The 13,599-nt window shown below is 45.3% G+C and overlaps 3 protein-coding genes across 6 annotated transcripts; 1 reads left to right on the top strand and 2 right to left on the bottom strand.

The window, feature by feature from the left end:
- Positions 1-144: 144 nt before the first annotated feature.
- On the bottom strand, positions 145-3,366 carry LOC133915262 (uncharacterized). Of its 2 annotated transcripts, none has more exons than XM_062358356.1 (2): positions 2,740-3,366; positions 145-527 (listed from the first exon to the last, which is right to left on the bottom strand). In XM_062358356.1, the coding sequence occupies exons 1-2, from the start codon at positions 3,099-3,101 to the stop codon at positions 464-466; spliced, it is 426 nt and encodes a 141-aa protein (XP_062214340.1). In that variant the 5' UTR covers positions 3,102-3,366; the 3' UTR covers positions 145-463. The 2 variants fall into 2 exon arrangements, with proteins under 2 accessions (XP_062214340.1, XP_062214341.1); XM_062358357.1 differs by lacking the exon at positions 145-527 and adding an exon at positions 2,023-2,071.
- A 4,090-nt stretch (positions 3,367-7,456) lies between these two features.
- LOC133915260 (pentatricopeptide repeat-containing protein At2g02980, chloroplastic-like) lies at positions 7,457-12,717 on the top strand. 3 transcript variants are annotated; one of them, XM_062358350.1, is made up of 2 exons: positions 7,457-9,380; positions 11,554-12,717. In XM_062358350.1, exon 1 carries the CDS (start codon positions 7,526-7,528, stop codon positions 9,329-9,331), a length of 1,806 nt encoding a protein of 601 aa, XP_062214334.1. In that variant the 5' UTR covers positions 7,457-7,525; the 3' UTR covers positions 9,332-9,380; positions 11,554-12,717. The 3 variants fall into 3 exon arrangements, with proteins under 3 accessions (XP_062214334.1, XP_062214336.1, XP_062214335.1); XM_062358352.1 differs by lacking the exon at positions 11,554-12,717 and adding an exon at positions 10,594-10,870; XM_062358351.1 differs by lacking the exon at positions 11,554-12,717 and adding an exon at positions 10,591-10,870.
- On the bottom strand, positions 11,412-12,857 carry LOC133915261 (leucine-rich repeat extensin-like protein 6). The gene is made up of 2 exons (XM_062358353.1): positions 12,325-12,857; positions 11,412-12,215 (listed from the first exon to the last, which is right to left on the bottom strand). Exons 1-2 carry the CDS (start codon positions 12,855-12,857, stop codon positions 11,555-11,557), a joined length of 1,194 nt encoding a protein of 397 aa, XP_062214337.1. The 3' UTR covers positions 11,412-11,554.
- Positions 12,858-13,599: the final 742 nt, after the last annotated feature.

The following is a 13,599-nucleotide window of genomic DNA, read 5'->3' as shown; positions in this document are numbered from 1 at the left end:
TAAGATCATTTTTTGAGTGAATCTAATTAAAATCGGGTTTTGTGTGAAATTAGTGTACAATACTTGTAGTTTTGTATTACAAGCCATAATACTTGTAGTTTTGTGTTACAAATGATATAATATTTGTAGTTTTGTGGAATTCACTTTATAAAAAACTTCACAGAAGCAACACTCTGTCTGCACTAGATAAACAATGTAGCACTCAATAAACCAGCTGTACAAAGACCCAAACACAGACCTGATAAAATGACCGAAACCTACGGCTAAACTAAGGAGAATCTATAATGGCATGTACTGATGAGACTGGTTTACACTTTACACACAACAATGGTTGGGCATCTTCGATGGAGCTAATGGAGGCAGCAACAAAACACCCTGGCCCTCCACTGGAAAGAACAAATCATGATTGATGCGAACCACCCTTTTTCCACAGAATTTACAGCGCTTGAGGATTCTTCTTGACTCATTGGATAACGCAAACACATGTCGAGATGCCGTCTCCGTCGTCAAGTGAGTCTCTGCATTCGCTGTATGGAATCACAAGAGGCACAATGTGAGATTAACGAACCAGCAAGGCTCCAGCAGGAAAAGGTTCGGCAGTCAATGAAGTCAAATTAAACCATCCAATTGTGATATAACATGAACAGAGACATCTCTAGAAAATGGAAATGTTGCTTGAGGATTTATGTCCATACTCCATTCGTTATCCCTGTTATCGGAAAAAGGAAGAACGAAAATGATGTTTCATTGTTGTTTCGTTGCTGGGTACAAGATAGAAGTATTAAATTCGAACAGGACACCCATTAGTGTATCCTAGTACAGTTCTATGAAGCATTTGAAAACTTTTACAATGTAGTCATCTCTTTAAGGTAGGCCTGGGCATTCGGTTTTTCCGGTTATATCGGTTCGGTTTTTCGGTGTATGAATATTTCGGTTTTTAGAGATTGCAAACCGAAGTTCTTGGAAAAAATTGGAAACCCGCACATTTTCGGTTTCGGTTTTCACCAAAAACGCAAGCATTGGGTGCTGCTAGAGCCTGGAGCCCTGAGTCCCCGCCGTTGTCTGCCGTTCTAGTCCCCACCGGCCGCCGGCTATCTCAACTGGTCCGCTTGGGGGCTCAGGTGTGTCGGCCGTTGGCGTGTGGGTATGATGGCGTGTCGGCGTCCGACACTCCAGCGACGGGTGGCTAGGAGTAGGTAGGGGTCGCGGGTGTGCGGCGGTGGCCTGTCGGCGTCCAGCATTGCGGCAACGGCCGGCGGGCGGCTAGGGATAGGCGGTGGTGGCTTGGCGCCTTGGCGTCATGGTGACCGACGAGTGGGCGGTGGCGGCATGGCGGCTAGGGTAAGGCGTGGGCGCGTCCGCACGTGGGGACTCGAGGTCGGCTGGGTGGGCGCAAGGGCAGGGAACGGGGGACTGGGCCGCTCGGCAGTTGGGCTAGTTAGGTCATCGCCTGTCAGGGTAGCTGAGCGCTGAGTGAGCGGGCCGCAAGGGGTGAGCTGGTTGGGTCGTTGGACTTCGGTGTATCAATTTTTGACACCAAACAACCGAACCTACATCGATCACCGAACAACACAGAAGCAAGAACCGAACCGAACACCGAAAAAACCGACAATTTTGGTGGTTCGGTTGCGGTTCGGTTTGGTTTATCAGTTCCGGTGTTCTTTTGCCTAGGCCTACTTTAAGGTGAAGTCAAAAGTCAAATAGCATGGTGAATAGGAATTTTCTTATTGAAAAGCAGTTATGCTCAATAATTTCAGTGTTTGATTGGTATGTCTTTATCTGGTTGTCTTTATTTATCTTTCTGCATTTTATATATTGCCACTCTTAGTCCTATCGAGGAGCCTATGGCAAGGCTATACCCAAGATGTTTGTGCAAAGACCTGCAACTTATTTCAATGATTTCAAAACAGAAATGCAGAACTGAGATGAAAATAGCGAGGCTATAAAAATCAATATTGACTGACTGCGGTATGAAAGTTTGTAAATAAATTTGAGAGATCCATTACACTCACTTGAAAACATGCACTCATCCTGCTTCAATATACTTGAGCTGGTATCTCAAAATATGATGCTGATATAAGAATATATGAGAGCACAATAAATATACTTTTGGTATCCGCATTTTTCAGAAAGCAGAGCTAAAAAAATTTGTAGTAGCAAACACTTGTACAGCACCAGAGGCGCACATTAATGATTTATGTACGAAATTGACATGATCATCTGAACAATAAACACAAATATACTCTGTGCTAAAAGTGTACCATGCACAAACAAATGCAGCGCAGCACAAAAATATCTCTCGAATTATTGGATTTGTATGACCTACATGGGTAACATGGCTACATGTTTGACGTAAACATTATGACCAAGTATCTCAAGCTGTACAACACTAGGTGACTTCTTCTACCACGAAGTTGATTTCTTGAAAGAAAAAACAATGCCAGCCATCATCGGACCTAAACAAATGGAAAATATCTGTGATCCATCTGACATTTCAGCATGGTTTCACACTTTCACTCGAGTCAACATAAATTGATTTAATAAGGCCCATGTCTAGCAGAAAATTACCTCACTAAAATCCAAGCATATAGAACATTCACCTAATTAATCTAAATGGATGAACAACTGGATATACACACGAGACGATAACAATTCACCCATCAACTGGAGGCTGAACTGATCCAAGATTCCAAACTCATGGACAGTTGCAGCAAGTTTATCGAGGAAGATGATATATACCTTGGCTCGAATTCCTTAACCTCTGTCAGATCCTTCCCCAGCAAATCCATCCACTTCACATTGCCTTTGGCAGCGCACTTGCTGTCGCCGCAGTTGGCCTTCTTCAGGCTACTCTTCGTCGGCGCCGCCGCCGTTGCCGCTACCGCCTTCTCACCATCCTCGTGCTTCTCGTCGTCGTCGTCCACCTTCCCGGCTACCGCCACCTCAATCTTCTGAACCGGAGGCGGCTCCTCCTCGGCGACGGCGGCCGGGAGCTGCGCCGCCACGGAGGCAGCATCGCAGCTCGCATCTTTGGATTTGGGGAGGCAGGTGATGTAGCGGAAGGGAGCGGCGCAGTGGCTCTCACAATGCGAGAGCCTCATCAAAGTAGGGGATCGGAGCACGGGGAGCGGCCGCCGAATCAGAGCCCCTGACTCCAAGAGCACACCACATCAATCGAATCTGGCGGAGGAGCAGATCGAGGTGCTGCTGAAGAATGCAACCTAGAATCCAGCCTGCCGCCAAGAAAAGGAGCAAATCACAGTGCAGGAGAGCTGCTGCAGCAAGAAGAGCAGGCAGCAGGCTGAATCTTGCACTGAGATAGTACTAGCTTGACAGTTGACAGGGAGCAGGGGAAGAGAGAGGAGAAGGACAGAACGTGAGGTGGGTCTACTTATGGTAATGGACACATTTTACTCAGATTTGGAATGTATTTTTTCCCATATATTTGAGTGTGGGTTTAATATTAAATTTAATAAAGTAGAGAGACCGGTATAAAATAGTTTTACTTGTATCCGTTTTACTCCCGTATCGCTTGTATATGATATATATATAGGTCTAAATCACTTTTATATATAAACTAGCAGACTATTACTAAATATTTTTTGTTTAGTCGTTCTCTACCCATCTACCCAACCACCACACACCACAGGATATCCTATCACTGTATAGGCCGTCACACCCACACTCCCATTTAGAGTTGCCAGCTGTCAGTCTGCCACTCCAGCCCGATGCCCCTGTCCACCTCTGACCGCCCAGCTTCGCGCGACCACGTTCCTAAGGGCGCGTCACCCTACTCCTAGCCTTGTCCGCCCTCGAGGCCTCGACATGGTCGATGCCCCCAACCACGGCCCTCGATCGCCATGCCACCGACATCCTGTCCGCCGCCCCTGTTGTTGGATCTAAGGTATGACTTCTAGAGTTATAGTTCTTCTTGCTTCACCATTGTAGCATATAGACATACATGTGTGTTTGTAGGTTTGTGATGTAGGTGGTGACGTGTGGATGCTAACTCTTATCTGTAGGGGTAATGAGTATAGATGTGAATTTAAAATTAACTTAGGTACAAATTTGTATAGTTTCCACTTGCAAATATTATACTCGTTATCATTCCAAATAGGTCTCCAAGAAACCCAAGAGGTGAGAGAGAAAGGTACACAGCCGATAAAAAGATGGCTGCAGCCCACCCCCGCAAAGGTCAAATGATGGAATGGCCCGCCTCAGTTGCATGCCATACTTTTGGAGAAAATTTAGGCGATATAAAACGCCACTAAAAAAAAAATCACGGGCCGTTTAGTTCTGTGCGTTTTGGACAACAGTGGAATCCGACTTTAGTTGCATTGCATACTTTTGGAGAAAATTTAGAAGAAATAAAACCCCGCTAGAAAAATTTGCAGACCATTTTTTTACTATGTACTCGGTCTAGCTCAGTTGATTGAGGATATAAATGTATATCTAAATTATCCAAATTTGACTCATCTTAGATACGAATTTGAGTACCTATTTAAAGAAATTGGTTGTGTGCATCTTTTATTGGTGTAGATATCAGAAATCGTACTTTTATTTTTTTTTAAAAATTAGATTGTATGCCAACACTTGCCTCGCAATACTTTAGCAGTGTTGACCATATTCCGCAAGCATTTTCTTTTTCATTGTTAGTTTCAATGGCTTGTGGGTCCTTAACTTATTATTAGCAACTGAACACGTTGAATTAATTTAGGATATAGTAATGTACGAAGGTAAATATGAGATGTCTAGGTATGAAAAATAAATATTGAACATTTAGATATAGGAGGTAATTAATATAGATTAAATGTATTTTGGAATGATAAAAAAAAGAATCTTTACACGGTGATCGTTTGATCAACTCGAATGAAAAGTAGAGATCTTAGGTTCCATTAAAACTCGTGTTTTTTATAGGTAATATAGATTGTTATCCAATGGTCACATATGAGCTTTTTTTAGCTACAACCTGGGCTACGCTATTTAGCTTTTTCGACAGTGTGGTCATTGGTCGTCATCTTTGGTGCAACTTGGTTTCATACCTGAATAAAGCAATCGATAGAGCGCCTATGGCTCTCTGCCATGCGGCTCTAATGATATCATGCAAATTGGCGGTTGGCCTAAAGCTTCTATAGTATTATTTATTATATTTATTTTTTAAGCACAGGTAATGTGTAAATAAAAATTTGTGTTTCTAAAAACAGGTGACTTTGTCGTAGTGATGATAATTGAGTTGGCTTTTCAGACAATTAAAGTCAATGGGTTTTGGAACATCGGTTTCTAGCATGTAGTCACCTTGCAGACTGCCACGCTGCTCCATCATCAACCAATTGATCATTGGCCTGGGCACATTTCTCGGAATGCTTTAAAAAAAAAAAAAACCAGTGCACAAACACATTGATAGATCGGAGTTATGGAGTTTGGGATTAATAAAATTATTATAAATGTCTCGCGATCGATGAATACAACGTCTGTTATTAAAAAAAACCTTGATGAGAAAAAAATAACATAAGATTTAATCTCAAAATATTTTAAGATACATTTTATTATACTTATTTATTATAACTAAGTAGTGTGCCGTGACGTGAAACTAACTTATATGTTTTTCACTGAGTCGGGTTTTTTTTCAAGAACAAATAGAGTTAACAAATAGATTAGCACATGTTCTGATGTCACCTCGTGATCCATCGTCGTCTCGTGTGTGGACGAATGCCACTGAGTGTCCAAGTCAAAGCGAGACCAACCTGCTTCGATGCTTGTCAGGTTCATGGAACCGTGACATATATGCATCATGTACACGTGTACTGCATGGCTGGGTTTTGTTCTTGGGACATGTGTGCAAGCACACGTGTACGTGCCTTTTTTCCTATCCACATCCGTGTATAGTTACTCCGATGTTTGTAATAGCGTCTCTTGCAAAAGGATATGTATATGGAATATGTCAGTATGTAAGACTATTCATGTACATATTTTTTTTTACAGGTAGTATGTGTATTTTTATAGATATATAACATTTACGTGTAAGTATGAAGTATCATCAAAATAACTTAAAAGTTTTGAACTTTTGCAATCTACTCATGTACCTTGCATTCGAGTATCCTTCCTGAGCTATTTGATACCATTCAAAACAACCCATCCCTTGTTTTCAAGGTGGTTTTAATGATGTGGCTCATATATGATAGTGTGTTTTATATATTAGATGATAGATCACATAGTAATAATGATGTGATATAATTTTTTTTAATTTTTTTCTAAAAACTTTTTCTTTCAATCTTTTTTCTCAAAATTTATGAGCTAAATTTTTTCTCAAAATTTTTTCTTAAAAACTTGAGAAATCTGAAAAGTTTTAACTGAAAAGTTCTTTTAGAAAACTTTTCAAAAAAGAAAGATGAGAGAGAAAAAGTTTTTGAAAAAAGAAAGGTGAGGACTGTTAGGGTGGTTCACGTGGACGGGTGCTGGCGCGCTGATTAGCAGTGTCACCTGTAAGTGAAAAATGGAAATGATGCTGCATTTGTGTGAGATTTCTATGTACGTTGCGATTGCTCACTACTATTTTGTCACCGGCATTGCAGAAGCAGCCACGGCGGGAGATCGAGCTGCAGGTCCGACTTGAGTCCGCCCAGGGGGACTTGAAGAGGGCCAAGGGTCAATCGCCCTTCATCATGGGAGAGAGGGATTGTCTTGTCAGTGAGATGAACGAGGCCAAGGGAGCGGCCGATGAGATGCATGAGAAGCTCTAACATGTGCTCATGGCCAAGAGGTGGCCCAACGAGGTCACAAAGATTGAGAAGTTTTGGGCGGATGATCTCGAGCAGGCAGGCATCAATGAGGCGCAGAGGCGGGAGGAGAGGTAGAGGAAGGTTGAATGCATGCGTGGCCTCATGGGTAGCACGCTGCAGACCTGGAGACATTGGTCAGCACAGCAAAGGAGCCGGAGGGACTCTGACATGTGAGGTTTACTGCCACATGTGAGCCATGTCATCTAAAATTATTTTGATAATCACAACGGAGTGTGATTTATATAGTATCAGATATTTGACGAAACAATTATATCTAATTTTACAGTTAAGGAAGAGAAAATAGACTAAAGCCAGAGAGCTTAAACAGACTTCTTCCTTAACTAGTTTTTTGCCGGTGCTTTGTACAGGGCGGGAAACGTGACGGGATGCGAGATGCTGCAGGACGTTGCGCGCGGGAGGTGGGGCGCGGGAGGGTGCTGCGCGTGGGGGAGGGCACGGGACGCGGACCCACGTGGGAGACGCGAGCGCGCGAGACTGATGGACGGCAGATCACGCACGACGATAAAAAATTAGCAAAAAAGAAAAATGAACGGGAAAATGCTTCTGTCGTGGACATGTTTACATTCAGCCCGGTCCGGCCCAGGGGGCGATCTGCAATTCCAAAATTTGCAAGTACCAAGACGCAAAGCTCTCGCTATCGCGCAATGTCTTCTCCGGATCATCTGATTTTCTGATGTTATCCCACTCGGCCGCCCCTCCTCCTCCCGCAAGATAACGGGGCGGCCATGTCGTCCGCGCCTCCCCCTCTCCTTCCCGCCAAATCCAAGAACCCACCACCGCACCCCCCGCTCTTCTCCCACCTCCCGCACTGTACCAGCCTCAGGGCGCTCTCCCAGCTCCACGCCGCGGCCGTTAAGGCCGGCCTCTCCGCGCACCCGGCCTTCGTAACCAGGCTCCTCACGCTCTGCACCGCCCCGGGCGCGCCGCCGGCCCACCTCGCCTACGCCCGCCAGGTGTTCGACAGGGTGCCCCACCCGGGGGACGCCGTCTGGTACAACACGCTGCTGCGCGGCTACGCGCGCTGCTTCCCCTCTTCTTCATCCGCCGCGGCGGCGGAGGCAGCGCGGGTGTTCGTGCGGATGCTGGAGGAGGGCGTTGCGCCGGACACGTACACGTTCGTGTCGCTGCTCAAGGCGTGCGCCGCGGCGCGCGCGGGGGAGGAGGGACGGCAGGCGCACGCTGTGGCGGTCAAGGTCGGCGCGGCGGGGCACGAGTACGTCCGCCCCACGATGATCAACATGTACGCCGAGTGCGGGGACGTGCGGTCGGCGCGCGCGATGTTCGACGGGGTGGACGGGGAATGTGTGGTCTCGTACAACGCGATGATCACCGCGGCGGTGAGGAGCAGCCGGCCCGGGGAGGCGCTGGTGCTGTTCCGGGAGATGCAGGCGAAGGGGCTCAAGCCGACGTCTGTGACGTTGATTAGTGTGCTCTCGGCGTGTGCGTTACTTGGGGCGCTGGAACTTGGCAAGTGGATCCATGAGTATGTCCGGAAGATAGGGCTTGATTCCCTTATGAAGGTCAACACTGCGCTGATTGACATGTATGCAAAGTGTGGAAGCTTGGAGGATGCCATTGCTGTGTTCCAGGGGATGGAATCAAGAGATAAGCAAGCTTGGTCCGTGATGATCGTCGCATACGCTAACCATGGCTACGGCAGAGAGGCTATTTCGCTGTTCGAAGAGATGAAGAAGCAAGGGATAAAGCCTGATGATGTAACATTCCTTGGTGTGCTCCATGCCTGCAGCCATTCTGGTTTGGTGAACGAAGGGCTCCAATACTTTGACGATATGAAAGACTACGGTATCATTGCAGGGATCAAGCACTATGGTTGTGTTACAGATTTGCTTGCTCGATCAGGACAGCTTGAAAGAGCTTACAAGTTCATTGATGAACTACCAATAAAGCCCACCCCAATCTTATGGAGGACATTGCTTTCTGCTTGTGGAGGCCGTGGAAATTTTGAACTTGGCAAACGTGTCTTTGAGAGAATTCTTGAGCTGGACGATTCTCATGGTGGTGATTATGTAATATTCTCGAATTTGTGCGCTAACACTGGGAGTTGGGAAGAGATGAATAGGGTAAGGAAGTTGATGAGTGAAAAAGGGGTGGTAAAGGTGCCAGGCTGTAGCTCAATTGAGATAGATAACATGGTTCACGAGTTCTTCTCAGGAGATGGAAGGCACCCAAAATCACAAGAAGCACGCAGAATGGTTGATGAAGTGATTGACCAACTAAAACTGGTTGGTTATGTCCCTAATACTTCACATGTGTTTCATGTTGAAATGGGTGAGGAGGAGAAGGCAACAAGCTTAAGATACCATAGTGAGAAGCTGGCAATTGCTTTTGGGCTTCTAAATACATCTCCAGGAGCTACCCTACGTGTTGTCAAGAATCTCCGTGTATGTCCAGATTGCCATTCGATGGCAAAGCTTGTGTCAATGGTCTTTAATAGGCGGATCATACTCAGAGATCTGAACCGCTTCCACCACTTTGAGGATGGGGTCTGCTCTTGTCGTGACTACTGGTAGATATTTTTGTACCACAGTATCTTCTTGTACCACAATGCCTTCCACTCAGGTATGATGAATCTGTACATCCATGGAAACTTACCAATGACTGAAGATTCTTTTTTCAAAGATTAATTGCACTGAAACAGTTGACCCAAATTTCTTGGTGAATAATGCTTAATCATGCCCACAGACCAATAACTTCCTGATTTCTGGGTTGAATGCATATCATGATCTGCATTACTCACTGAGTTTTGTGTACAAGTAGGATTTGATTTTTTTCTATTGATACAATATAACCATGTGACATGTGAGTATTAATTGAGAACTGAATCTATTTGATATAAATTTGATGCCTTGTTTGAATTTCATTGATACTGTACAAGATCCCCCAAATACTTTCTTTGAATATATCCTAATTGAATTAAATCAGCACTGCATCAAAGACAATGCCTTTGTGATATTGGCATTTTAGGAACTGGTATGTCTAAGAATAGTCATAATGATGTTCAGAACTCAGACCTCATGTTCTACTGACACAATAGTGTATCATTTTGGTTCCGCCTAAAATCACACAACTAAATGGCTGAATTGCTGACTTCAAAGGCACAGCATGAGTGCATGATTGAGAAGAAGAATAGCTCGAGCAGAAGCATCCACCATGCACACGTATTGTAACTTGCTGACATATGTTGAAATTGCCTATAGTTTATGTGACTTGGTTAACAGACCTTGGCTTTGCATTTTCATTGCAATATGACAATGCGTTAGGCTACCTGCTATATTACTGGATGTGAGTATCTGATAAGCTGGTCCGTACCTGCTATCTTACTGGAATTGATTATCTAACTGATTAGTTAAAAAAAACATGGCGGTAATGATGATGCCATCAACTTGTTTGTCATTTATTTTATGGTAATTAGGTGTATTGTACTCAATCCCATACTGGTTTAGTCACTCTCACTGCCACATCTCATTTTCCTCTTCCACCGGGAACAAATTTGTCCCGTTTTTGCCTAGTTAACACCTTTCAATTTGTCACTCAATTGATGATCAATGACGAATGGGTCAGCCATCCCATGCTGCCTGGCCACTCAGTTTCGCAATTTAGATTGCATTCTTCAGCCATGCCTGCATATGTTCATGTTACCATCATAATCACCTTAACATACCATTGTTGTCTCTGTCATCTGTCCCGGAAAATCATTAATGTGCTTTATTCTACCAGATATACTTGGAAAATAGTACAATATACTCTTTTCAGTTATCTAATCTTTTAGTAGGTTGATCTGTGTGACAAGGACATGGAGTAGAAGTTATATGGATAAGGTAAATCCGTATGTTGAGTGGCTTGCATTTGCGTGAAGGAACCCTGGCCTGCCTGGAGCCAGCCAAGATGGAATGTAGGGGAAGCTTCTTGCCCTTTGAGTTGATCAACCAAAGAGTAAAAGGAAACACTCTTTCTAGCTGGAATCCATGAGTAGCACTTGCTTTTTGTTAATTCCCCTTTGACCAATCCTTATCAGATACATTTATGATTTATCTCATTATTGTTCATCATTTGGTCTACCTGAACTAGATTCTTTTTTAATTTATTTACCTCTGTGTTTTCTAGTTCCTCTGTTTTCTAGCTTCTTTTCTTGACTAGGGCATGTATTGTTTTCAAACATAACTTTTTGACTAGGTCATAACTTGTGAATTGCCAAAATGGCATGTAGTAATGTACCAACTCTTATAAATTCTCCAAGTTTGTATGATTAACTCAACATTTATATCATCTTTTTCACCTGTAAAAGGCAAAACAGTGTCTTCCCCATATCTATTTTCTCTTTGTTTTCTCCCACTTTAGCAATTGTCCTAATTCTGTCTAACGTGGTCCCTCATCTAAATTATAGCTCTGGTGCAACTATTTACTGGTGGAATGTGATAAGAAGTAAAGTATTTGCAGAACTTCGTACTGCTAAGAGCACATTATTTGCAAATGATTTAGCTATGACTATAACATAAAAAAACTAGTACAAGAAATAATAAATAAGGAATACAGAAATTAAATTTCAGTTGAGTTCTGTAATACATTTTTTTCCCGAGAATATGCTTACCATTCTGTAATGCAAATCTATCAATCCATTATTACTCTTTTGTTGAAAAATAAAGATTACAGTATATACCATGTGTATGCATTTACCCTTTAATTCTCACGCCACAAAGGCAGCAAACAATTACAAGTTACAGTATTACCACAGATCAGTACACCGGCGGCGGAGGCGCATGCACTGGCAGGGGTGGCGGTGGCGGTGGCGGCGATGGTGGTGCGATGCACCCGTGGGCGTCGCAGTGCACCAGCGGCCGATGCAGAAACGCGATGCACTCCTCGCCGGACCGCTGGTCGGGGCGTCCGGCGATGCAGTTCTGCCGGTCGTCGATGCGCGGCACTTCGAGGCACCTGTGCGGTTCGCCGCAGAAGAAGTTGTACGAGTAGGTGAAGTTCTTGAGGTGCGGTAGCTCGCAGATGCTCTCTGGTATCTCGCCGGCGAGCATGTTGTGCGCGACGTCGAGCTGCTCCAAAGCGCGCATGTTGCCGATGGTGTCCGGCAGCGTGCCCGCGATGCTGTTGAAGCTGAGGTCGAGCACGGTGAGCTTGTCCAGCTTGCCGATCTCCGGCGGGATGCACGAGGAGATGCCACTGTTGAGGAGCACCAGCTCGTTGAGAGTCCCGGACATGTCGCCGATGCTGCTTGGCAGGCAGCCCCCCAACCGTGGCAGGTTCGCCAGCACGATCACCGACGCCGTCGAATTGCTGAAGCTCTCCGGCAGCGTGAACTCGAAGTGGTTGTTGTTGATGAACAGCGCGTCGATCTTCTTATCAAAGATCGCCGCCGGCACCTCGCCGCAGAAGTTGTTAAACCTTCACACACACACATAACACATAACTTTGCACTCATTCATAGCTTGTGCGCAGGTGCAGGCTGGTGTATACGCGTATACAGAGGTATACGGGTGCGTTACGTGCGTACCTGATGTCGACGTACTTGACGTTTGGGAGACAGAGGAACTGCGACGGGAAGAGGCCGGAGAGTTGGTTGTTGCTGACATCAATCTCGTGGAGGAGGTGCAGGGAGCGGAGGGATTCGGGGAGGGAGCCGGAGAAGCGGTTGGAGTTGAGGTGGAAGACGGCGAGGTCGGAGAGGAGGCCGAGCTCCTCTGGGAGCGTACCGGCGAGGTCGCCGTGGTTGAGGTCCACGCTGGCCACCGTGCGCTGGCACGGGTCGTTGGGCGCCGGCGCGCAGTACACGCCGAAGTAGTTGCACACGTCGGGCCCGCACCAATTGTGCGTCAGATTCTTGGGGTCGTCCGTGATGGCGCGCTTCAGCGCCTGCAGCGCCACATACGCCTTCTCCAGCCGCGAGTTGTTAGTCGCTGGCGCCGATGCCGGAGGTGCCATGCTTGGCGCCGGCTGGGCCGAGGTCAGCAGCGGCCAGGCGATAGCGAGCAGCAAGAACACCGCCGCCGCCGTCGAGCTCATCTTCATCATGGCCGGACCGCGCATGTCTGCATACAACGGTGAGGACAATGGAATGTTGGTTTCTTGCTTGCTATGTCTATTACTGATTTGTGTTTAGTACGTGCTCTTGCCGTGTGTTTGATTTGATATATATAGGCGCTTGTTTTGGGGCTTCTCGACTTGTTTTTAGGCTTTGTGCGTGCATCATTTGCTCATGGCTTCTTTCTTTGTTTAATGTGCTTGGGTCATTGGGACGGTTGACCCCTTCGTTCGCGATTTCGTCTTTGACGATTTTGTTCATATTGGGGGGCATGATAAAAGGGGGCAATTACTCGATTTTTCCTACCTAATTGACTCGGCTGGTCGTGAAATTGTGATCCTTTCGCTTTCGTGCTTTTGTGCCGAAGTTTTTGGCTCTTTTTGTGACAGTAGGCATGGTAAAAAGACTCAAGGCTAGTGGTTCTTGTTAGTGACAAACATTGTTGTGTTGTGCTACTCATTTGGTTCAGAATTTGTACCTATGGAACATAGAATTATTTCCCATTTATTGTTGATGAAATGGACATTAGTAGTAATTCGTCCATTCATTTGATTCCCATTCAGGCATTCACTATCTAAACTTGATATATGACTCTTTTCTGGGTCATACTTGTGTTCTTCTCATTCTTATCTTGAACAGGAGTTTGTTTGTGACTGGAAATCTCATCCTCTCATAAGATGATCTTAGGTAGTGTTTGGTTCAAGATTTGTAATGCAAACGTAATTGGAATCGGATTACACTGGTAAT

The sequence above is a fragment of the Phragmites australis genome, chromosome 4 (assembly GCF_958298935.1).
Source record: "Phragmites australis chromosome 4, lpPhrAust1.1, whole genome shotgun sequence".
Taxonomy (NCBI): domain Eukaryota; kingdom Viridiplantae; phylum Streptophyta; class Magnoliopsida; order Poales; family Poaceae; genus Phragmites; species Phragmites australis.
The sequence above is the reverse complement of the archived record's forward strand: the minus strand, read 5'-3'. Positions and strand labels throughout refer to the sequence as shown.